The sequence below is a fragment of the Scomber scombrus genome, chromosome 4 (genome assembly GCF_963691925.1).
Source record: "Scomber scombrus chromosome 4, fScoSco1.1, whole genome shotgun sequence".
Taxonomy (NCBI): domain Eukaryota; kingdom Metazoa; phylum Chordata; class Actinopteri; order Scombriformes; family Scombridae; genus Scomber; species Scomber scombrus.
Genome location: NC_084973.1, coordinates 30,720,925 through 30,731,542, shown reverse-complemented (window position 1 = coordinate 30,731,542; position 10,618 = coordinate 30,720,925). Strand labels below are relative to the sequence as shown.

The following is a 10,618-nucleotide window of genomic DNA, read 5'->3' as shown; positions in this document are numbered from 1 at the left end:
ATTTTTCCTCCAATATTGATATGACCACCAGGAATACTCCCTGTATCATTTTCCTACCTGTACTAAATAGGTTGCTATGGGGTCAGCTAATGGTCTGCATTGTAAAAAATATGCAAAAATCTAACTATGTAATTCCCCACCATGATGTACCGCATAGAAACGAGTCTCATTAAAAAATATTACACTGGTTGCTGTTGTTAGTGATGTAATATGCATTAAGCTCTCAACTCTGACAAGTCCAGGTGGGTGTTTTGTGTGTGTGTGTGTGTGCGAATGCCTTGAAGCGACTGTGTGAGATGTTCCCCATCAGACCAGCGGGGGAACAGCCTGGAGGCATGCGTGAGTAATGAGATGAATGTCCAGTCGACTGTCTCGGCTCCCCTCTTCCTTTGTAATTACCTGTGCTGTGGAGGGCTCATCATTTGTGAGTGCTGTGTTGTTCACAAGCAGTTTTGTGCTGTGAGGAACAACCTTTATCTCAACCTGCAGTTCTATAGCTATTCTCTATGTAGAGGATTGAAACTGCAAAATGTGCCTTTTTTTAGGCCCTTTTTACAAAGATTCTCCGACATATTAATAGGGTTGGAATCAGTATTTGCACAGAGAAGTCTAGTTTCAAAATCTTATTTACCAAATTGACATTTCTCCTCCTTTTTCTTTGGCAATTTTCAACAAAAAATAGTCTCAGAAAACAAAAAAGCTTAAAGGACTAAACTAAAAAACCAAACTAGAACTTTTAAATCTTCATGGTGCTTTCTTATTCATGTTTCCAGGGCATCTAAATAACCATGGGGGGTGAAGAAAAGAAACCAATAGTGGATTAAAAAGCTTTGTTCTAACCAGTTTTTGAATATGATGACAAAAGCAGCACAGAGTCATTGCTTTATTATTTACTGGAAAGACGAGAGGTGTAAATTAAGGCTTGAACTCATGTGCTACTAATTATACTCAGGGTACTTTTCTGGCGGAGTATGTGATGTTACTACATGAGCTACATTGCTGTGGTTTAAATGTCAGTAACATTAACGGAAATTTCCACGCCAAGAAAGTAACATTGCCCAATACAAACACCGCCCTGATTGTTCCTGGTACTTCTGGAAAGTCCTGTCTCAGTAGCAGGGACTTTCTATAGGACAGAAACTATAGCACAACAACCAAAACTGAAACTTAGCTCCTGTGGTTAAAACACTGGTAAAATTCCCAATCACCCAAATGATTCCTGTAAAGTCTGCACACTGGAGTTGTTTATCGTAACACATTTGACTAACAGTAAAAGCGTCTCCTCTGGGAGAACAACCGGAACATGTCACCGTGCAAAATATGTCTCATCTATTGTCTTTTAAGGTATCTCTGTAAACCAGGAAAGAGGGGAAGATCAATAGCAGTTTCAGCCAGAGGGAAACAACTAGCAACTGTCCAAAGTTTCCAAAGACACACCTGTAATTACTGATACCCACCTATCATTTACATGCCTCTTGTTAGCTAATAAGCTAGTCATGAGTTACATTCAGAATCAGCTGTTTAGCGTTACAAATGAGAGGAAAGCTTAACTGTGAGGACAGCATCAACTTCAACAACATGTAAAACAACAAGGTGTCATTTTTTGCACATTGCTAATCACATATATATTGAATGTGTGAATAAAACTGCTTTGAGTTTTTCACTTCTGACAGAGCTAAGAGAGAAGAGGTTGCTAGGAGACTGTCCCCTTTGCTTCTACTCCTCTGGCTAAACTAGTGCTAAATTAAGCTAAATTAGGCTAAACACATCTCATAGATACCTGTGCATTAAACACACACATGCACTGATTTTTTTTAAACAGTGAATTTGATATGTTATGTATTGCAATATGATAAGAAGATGAAAATAGAAAAAAAAGAAAAATGGTCTAAAACACACCATAAAACAAACAACTTCAACAACATGGTGTCACTTTTTGCACAATGCTAATTACGCACATTTAATGTGTGAAGAAAACTTGCTTTGAATTTGATAGAAGCCACTTTGGAGCTAGAAGAGGCTGCTAGTAGAGGATAGTTGGTAACAGTTTCCCCCTTTTCTTCTACTCTCTGGGCTAAAAGTTAGGCTCAACACATCTCATAGATACCGGTGTATTAAACACACACATGCACACTTTAAAAAAAACAACAATGTCATATGTAACGCATTGCAATAAGATAAGATATTCCTTTATTAGTCCCACAATGGGGAAACTCTCTTTTAAGATTACTGTTAAACTTATTCCTAGTCACAGTGTTAGCACAACAAAGGCTGAATGCTCTAAATGCTAATCTAACGGCAGGAGAGCAGACTGAATCTGCATTAGCAGCACTTAAGAATTCCTTCCTTCCTAATTGTTGTGTATGTGGATGAAAGAGTAAGTAGGTGAAGCAGTGAAATAGAAGGAGGGGATGACGGAGCTTTAATGCTCTCAGCAGACATCCAGGGAATGCACAAGACGACCCATTAACACCTCACTGCCTCTTTAGGAGGTGTTTCCTCTCAATGGGTTTCTCTTGTTATTTAGATGAATTTGGAGTCTCTGGTGCTGTGTTCACACTCAGGGTGATCTGACTGCATGTGGACCGCTGTGTGTACAGGTGTGAGTGCACCTAGGGAAAGGAAGATTTGGGATTTGATTGCTCAGTCCACATTCAGAGGCTGTTTGGGTGACATTATCATATAAATGCATTGTGTGTAATGTCTGTACTGAAGGACCGACTGGTTAACTTGGCTTACTGAAAGCAGCAGATTTACAGTATGTGTTTATTCCGTAGCTCATCTTTCCTTGATGAGGTGTTTCAGTGCTCAGGGCTTATATTTTTGGCACAGGTATTTGTCTGTAGGAAGTTTGCATGCAAGATACAAGAGAGTGGCAGATAGCATATAGACAGAAACAAATGGCAAGGTACAATACTCAGAATGTGCTGATTAGGGAAGCAAATGTGCTGCTTTTCTGAAGTACTTTGGGTGTTTTATCAGGTTTATCAAACAGAAATTAACTGTAATGAACAGCGCTAAGACATGTTTTTTATCTCCTGCAACCTGTGTCTATGTATTCCCACATGAGAGCATCATTTTGCATCATGAATCTATGCATTGTCTTCATTCTCTTCACATAGTACGCCAACTCCTGATCATATGCTGCTTTAGAAATATATGATATACAGCAATATTATCTCGTGAATCCTCCGCATCATAACCCCGTCGAGCACAATATACCTAAAACCTCATGGTACACTTGTTTTAATGAATATTGTACAACTCACAGCCTGGGATATATTCATACAGTACATTCAGACAAAGGGATTGCGTGATGATAGACTCATTGTTAACCTTCTTACACAATAACATAAAACTTTAATGTATCCCAGAGGATCATATGAAATAATAATGACGTGTGAACATAGAATATAGGCCAAATGGGAACACCAAACATTTTAGCATTACATACATTAACAGCTGAGGAATGTAATAAAATTTTAATACAACTTTTGAATGGGACTTATGGAGAATTGGGGCATCTGACTGTTGAACCTATCCTTTAACAGTTTTTATTTTAATGTTTTAATGAAACAACAATGGAAAACACATTCAGGCAAACATCACATCATCCATACAGTCTATACAGCTCAGAAATCAGTATATATATATATATATATATATATATATATATATATATATATATATATATATATATATATATATATATATATATATATATATATATATTAGGAAATAAAGAATATGACATAATAAATTACATATAAAGATAATAAAAACATAATTAAAATAAACATGAAAAAATACATAAATAAATAAATAAGCATTTGGGGGTTCATATATATTTTAGTCAGCGGTTTCAGGGAATATTCTTTCATAGTGGTTTATTAATTTAGTGCTTTTTAAATAATTAAAAGCTTGAGTGATTTTAATAGAGTTCAATTCTAGGAGGAAAGGTACAATGTTAGGTGATATTTTGTAGAATTTCTGTTAATATTATAATTAGATATTCTGCAGTATTATTCTCTGAGTCATAGTAGCAGCTAATATCTTTGAGGTTAAAAGAGTACGCAGAGTTGAAAGCTTCATAAAGGTGAGACTGCACAAAAGGTGTAAGAAATATCAATGTGCATGAATTTACCAATCAGATAATTAGTGGGATTTTGAGGTGTATTTCTTTAGCTTTGTTTGTGATACACTACTTATAAGCAGGGTTTGGAGGGTTACTTTGGATATGTAATAGGTTAGTTAATGTAGATTTTGGAATATAAAATAAAGATATTTGATGAAAAAAGTCAAAAGTCTGGCATGGGCTTAATTGGTACTGTGACACCATTTAAGCCCACGTCATGATTTATGTATAAAATATATTTAAAAAATATTGATTTCAAAGAATTAAAAACAGCAATATATGTATTCAGTAACATGTTAAATATAAAAAAAATGAGGAAAAAACCCTCCTGAGTAAAATCTTAAAGGTCTGACTTCAGATGTTACACATATTATTACACTTACATTTATTTAGTAATTAAATTCCCAGTTACTCCCCAAAAGTGCTTCAGTGACTCTCACATATGTGTTAAAAAAAACTTTGGACTGATCCTTTAATGGTGACGTTCTCCTGACGGCGACGTGACGTTCCACTGCCGGCGCCGTGACGTAACGCATCGAACTCTGTCACCCGGAAGAGAGGAGGGTCGCTGTGTGTGTGTGTGTGTGTGAGGATTGTTTACATTTGCTGCAGCTCGTCAAAAAGGAGGAAAAACAAGAAAAAAATGAATCCTCCGATGATCAACTCGACCAGCTCCGTGTCTACAACAAAAAGTAAGACTCCCTGAAGCGTTGCAGAGTGTTTTCTCATGTGTGTGTCAGTCAGACAGTCAGCCATGAAGCCAAGTGTTAGCTGCTAGCTGATAGCTGTGTTGATGCAGAGAGCGATAACAGCTTCTCACATTTAATTTAAAGCTGTTTTTAAACCCTTTTAAAAAACCCTGTGCTAATAGTGCTTCATGCATAAGGACACTGTGAGCCTTGTGAGTTAAAGTCAGTGTTTTCAGGCTGGTACTATGTGTCTAAATTAACATGCTGGCTCAACTTTTCCAGCCTTGTAACATCCTGTGTCAGCTATGGCAGCTTCCTATCTGTCAAATTATCAATGAAGGTTAATGAGCGGTCATATTTTATGCTAGAGGGACATTTCTAAACCTGAAATATGTTATTAAATTCAGTTGGTAAGGTTAGTTTGTGTCACTGTTCTTTAAAAAGAAATCCTCTCATTATAACAAGACCTAGAAACCTTTTTTTATTAAATATTAATCATTTGTAGGTCACACCAAGAAAGTGCTATTTAAAACTTTTTTTTTTTTTTTGCTTTTCATACCTAATACAAGTGGTAAAAAAAATTGCCCAACAAAGTGAAATGGGTTAAATAGATTTAGTTTTTAACCAGATATCATAGATATATATATAGCAGACCTACAAAGGGTTAAACAGAGGAGTTATCTTGATCATGTACGGTTGGTTATATTGCTTTCATATCAAGAGTACAGAGTGAGGTTAAAAGTCAGTATGGGAAACCACGCTCTCACTCTTACACAGAATAGCTGGGCGATTAATAAAAGAATTAGTCACCAAACTATTAATGATTAATTGTAGCTGCTGTAGTTTGATTGGATGCAGCAGCTCAGTTTATTGAGTTAAACTATCGGATCAGTGGAGCCAACTGTGCAGTCTAAGGACGACAAAGTAAGTCTCATTTAAAGTTATAGTTACTTATTTTTTTAGATTGCATAGCCTGTTTAATGTCTAACTGCCTATTTCCTATATCATATATAATACATGTAATTATATAGCACTTGTCTTAAAGTTACAAGTGCAATAAGTTAATATAATAAATATTTAGCTAGTTACTTGCACTCAGTTGCCAGTTTATTAAAAACTGGAAAAAAAATAAAGCATTATTATACAACACCTGTGCTATAAATCATCAATCAGTGGTCAGTTTTTTGTTGAAACTCGTTTTGTGAGGTGCTATAGTATAATAATCGTCCACTGCTTTTAGCCTTGCTGGCTCCATAATGTGCCGTTTAAGAGCTATAAATTGGCCAAGAAAATTAAGTCTTATTTAAAGTTAAAATAGTCACTTATTTTTATATTGAGTAGCTAAAGATGTACATAATGTTAAAGCATGCCTGTTTTATGTAAACTGAAATATTAAAGCATTATAATACAACACCTGTGCTATAAATCCCTCCGTCATGAAGGTTACAATGTTCAGTTTGTGTTGAGACTAGTTTTATGAGGTGCTGTTATATAGTAACTATACTGGAAGGTGTGTGTAGTATTTCTATTTCCAAAACGACCATAAAGTTGACTCGTCATCTCTCTAAAGCATTTATCAATAACTGGTGAACAGTTGGATTAGACTACATTAGTTTTAAGTTAATTTAACTCCCTATTCTTTACTTTTGTAGCTTAATATTGCAGCTAAGATCTTCTGAGGGTGTCTAGAGCATGTTTTATTAACCCTCCTGTCGTCCTCCCGGGTCAAATTGACCCCGTCTGTTTTGACTGTTCCTTCTTTCCTCCCTCTTTCTTTAATTTTTCCTTCGTTCTCCCCTCCTTCCCTCTTTCTGTGCTCCCTCCTCCTTCCTTCCTTCCTTCTTTCTTCCTTTCCTTCCACCCTTCCTTCTCTCCTTACTCCCTTCATCTTTTCTTCCCTCCCTCTTTACTCCTTTCCTTCCTTCCTTCCTTCCTTCCTTCCTTCCTTCCTTCCTTCCTTCCTTCCTTCCTCTTTTCCTCATCCCTCCTTACTCCTTTCCTTCCTTCCTTCCTTCCTTCCTTCCTTCCTTCCTTCCTTCCTTCCTTCCTTCCTTCCTCCCTTCCTTCCTTCCTTCATTCCTTCTTTCCTCCCTTCCTCCCTTCCTCTTTTCCTCTTTTCCTCCATCTCTCCTTACTCCTTTCCTTCCTTCCTTCCTTCCTTCCTTCCTTCTCTCCTTCCTCCCTTCCTCTTTTCCTCCTTCCTTCCTACCCTCCTTCCTCCCTTCCTCTTTTCCTCCATCTCTCCTTACTCCTTTCCTTCCTTCCTTCCTTCCTTCCTTCCTTCCTTCCTTCCTTCCTTCCTTCCTTCCGTCCTTCCTTCTCTCCTTCCCCCCTTCCTCTTTTCCTCCCTCCCTCCTTACTCCCTTCCTTCCTTCCTTCCTTCCTTCCTTCCTTCCTTCCTTCCTTCCTTCCTTCCTTCCTTCCTTCCTTCCTTCTCTCCTTCCTCCCTTCCTCTTTTCCTCTTTTCCTCCATCCCTCCTTACTCCTTTCCTTCCTTCCTTCTTTCCTCCCTTCCTCCTGTCCTTTCTTGACCTGAGGACAACAGGAGGGTTAAATGATGCTTGTAATGAGAATGTAAATGACCCACCGCCCCAGACAAACATACCAAGCTGTGTTTTTTTTTTACGTGCAGGGAAACGAGAGGCGGAGCGCTCCGTTAACTGGACGGTGGAGGAAACTCAGGTGCTGCTTTGCGCCTGGAGCGACGAGCGCGTCCAGAAGAGTTTGGCCGAAAACCTCCGAAACCGCCACGTCTTCAAACACCTCTCGGGCCGGATGAGCGAAATGGGTTTCTCTCGGAGTCCGCACCAGTGTCGACTCCGGGTCAAAACCCTGAAGGCTAACTACGTCAGAGCCAAACTACAGAGGAGCGTCGACAGCTCGCAGCCGTGCAGTTTTAAGTATTTTACGGAGATGGACGCTGTGTTGGGAAGGAGGTCAGCCATGATGGAAGGAGGACCTTATTTCATCTCTCCAGAAAGGCTTTCGGGGATTCACCTCGACCCCATGGACAGGACAGGGGGGGGAATGCCTCCAGATTTAAACTCTAACACAACAGAGCTCGGCGTTCACACCTTCGGCTCTTTGGGGAGGGCGGGGAGGATGTGTCACTCGTGGCAGCTCGACCCTGAAGTCAAGCTGGAGAACAGAGAAGATTCAACGGATGAGTTTGAGTTCAATGACGCAGGATTCACACATCATCCCAGAGAGAGACACCATGAGGTTTATTTAGAGTCATCCATCCATCCTGAGCCTCCTGGTAAGTGCTGTGGGTGCTACATGTATGTGTTATCCACCTTAAATAAGTGACATTTTACTTATTTTACATTTTTAATCTTTACCTAGTTGCACCTTACAATGAATTACAACCTTTGTGTACAATATAAGCATGTGAGCATCATTTAAATGAATGCACAGTATCTCATTCTTTACACAACACCTGCAAAGTGACATCAAATATGGTGTTTCATTTTACTTGATTTTAGCTTGGTAGCTTTGGTTTTTTGTAGGCAGCGCTCTCCAAATATTTCTATACATGCATGTTTACTGTAATATCTGAAAGGATGAGATAAGATAAGATATTCCTTTATTAGACCCACAGTGGAGAAATTGACATTATTGCAGCAGCAAGTGGATACCAAAATGTAGAAGGAGCATCAATAGAAAGAATAAAGAACAATAGATAATAATAATTAAGTACACAAATAATAAAACAAACAAATAATACTAGTAGTGTGTTGCATGAAGGGCATTTTTCACCTCAGTTATTAAATTGGCTGAGACGAGATGTTAATAATTAGGATTTTCTGAGGCTGAATGAATATAGCATTGATTTTCTTCTTCTAAATGACACTAGAATACTTTTTTATTTCTCCTTTTTGTAAAAAATGAACCGAGAAATTAAACTTTTCAGGTAAAAAGTAAAAAAAGAATATTGTTAATGTTGCAACACAGAGAATAATAGTCAGCTTTTCTTTTTTTAAGTTAACCTTCAATTACTTTTGCAGTCATTTCAAATTTGTAATGTTTGGTGTGTGCATACGAGCTCCTGACTTCACTCTATATCATCTTTGGTGACATATTTAAATCAATTGTTGTTTAGCACCATAATATATTCAGTTTACTGTCACATAATATGAAGAAAAGCAGCAAATCCTCATATTTTATGAGCTGGAAACAGACTGTTTGGCATTTTTGGTTGAGAAGAAACTTAATCAATTATTAATATAACTGCAGTGTGCATTAATTTTAATTTTTAATCAGTTAACTAATCCATTAATGAAGTAATTGTTTCTGTCCTTGGTGATAATCTCGTGCCTTACTGTTGTTTTTGTCTCCCAAATTGTAGGTTCACCAATAGAAAACAGCCTGAGCACTCCTTCCCCACATATAGTAGTAGTCCCACCTCCACCTGTTCCTCCTCCTCCTCCTCTTCCTCAGCCTAGTGTCTCCCCTCTCCTTCCACCACCAGACCCAAGCCCCGTCCCCCTCCCCACCTCTGACCACCACCAACACCCCCCCGAGTCCTCCTGCCTGGAACCTGCCCTCAAACACCTGTCGGAGTGCTTCCAGCGGCTGGTGTCGGAGACCCGCGGCCTCCTGGTGCAGCTGGAGAGCCAGAGGCAGGAGCAGGCTCACTGGCACCGGGAGCTCCTGGCCGACTGGCTGCAGAGGGAGGAGCGGCGGCAGAGGGAGGCGGCCGAGAGGGAAGAGAGGAGGGAGACGGCTCGCATGGAGCACGAGATCAGGGTGCTGGAGCTCCTTACCGGTATAGCTAGAGAGCAAGGGTGTAGATGTGGAGGCAGCCAGACTGTAGTAGGGACACTGACTGGTCCAAATCACACCATTACAAAGCAGGATGGACACTAGGACACACTTTGAAGGGTTTTGGCAGTAATTAATGCAAACTGTGGAACGGTGTTTAAGCTCAGGTGGAACAAATGAAGCAAACGGCTGCATTCAGGGAGGGCCTTTGATTTCAGGTTTCCAGGCGGTGTGGATTGCAGTGAGATTTTAATGACTCGAATACAGGAAAAGACTTGAAATCCAGGGATTTATAAGTACAAGAAGATGAATATTAATGTTTGACAGCCATCAGTTTCTCATTCTCAGAAAGCCTTGTGGATGAAAATCAGTCTGGAATGATGCATATTGTTAATTTATAATAGAGAAACACAATATGAATCGCACACTGAGCTAAACAAATGCTTTCCTGTGACAAATATCACATAGATTTGTGCAGCAAAGTGTGTCGAAATATTGAGTTTTTTCTCTCAAAATTGTATCTTAACGTTCAGCTTTTTATGTGGTTTGCATATTTTAAAGCTTCACCTCTTAACTTGTGTGAACATAAGAGAAGGAAGTGTTGAATAAATGCACAAAAAAAAAAAAAAAAAGTTCAATCAAACTTCAAAGCTACAAAGACCGGCCGAGACGTTGCCCGGTTAACAAGCTGCTTGAGTCATCATGGGAATTTCCTTTAGACTCCCTTTTTTTGTCACTTGTAATTACGCTTTGTGACCTTAAATCAACCAAATATTAAAAAAAAAAAAGAGTATGTTGCGACTCGGCTCCAGACCAAAGAAAACAAACAGTTGAGATATTCTCCAGATAGATGCAGAGGCTTTGGATGGAAAATAACTCCCCCAATGAAAAAATCCTTTTCATTCTTCTTAAGAAAAACGCCTTTAAGGACATTTCTCAAGCGTCGGCTGATTATACCAAATGTAATGGTATTGTTTTATGCACTTTTATATAAATTAAAGATGTTTTCAACCACTGACATGCTCCTTTG

The 10,618-nt window shown here is 38.8% G+C and overlaps 1 protein-coding gene across 1 annotated transcript; it reads left to right on the top strand.

Moving 5' to 3' along the window:
* Positions 1-4,704: 4,704 nt before the first annotated feature.
* Positions 4,705-10,529, top strand: LOC133978542 (uncharacterized). Its single transcript, XM_062416805.1, has 3 exons — positions 4,705-4,827; positions 7,457-8,083; positions 9,173-10,529. Exons 1-3 carry the CDS (start codon positions 4,779-4,781, stop codon positions 9,691-9,693), a joined length of 1,197 nt encoding a protein of 398 aa, XP_062272789.1. The 5' UTR covers positions 4,705-4,778; the 3' UTR covers positions 9,694-10,529.
* Positions 10,530-10,618: the final 89 nt, after the last annotated feature.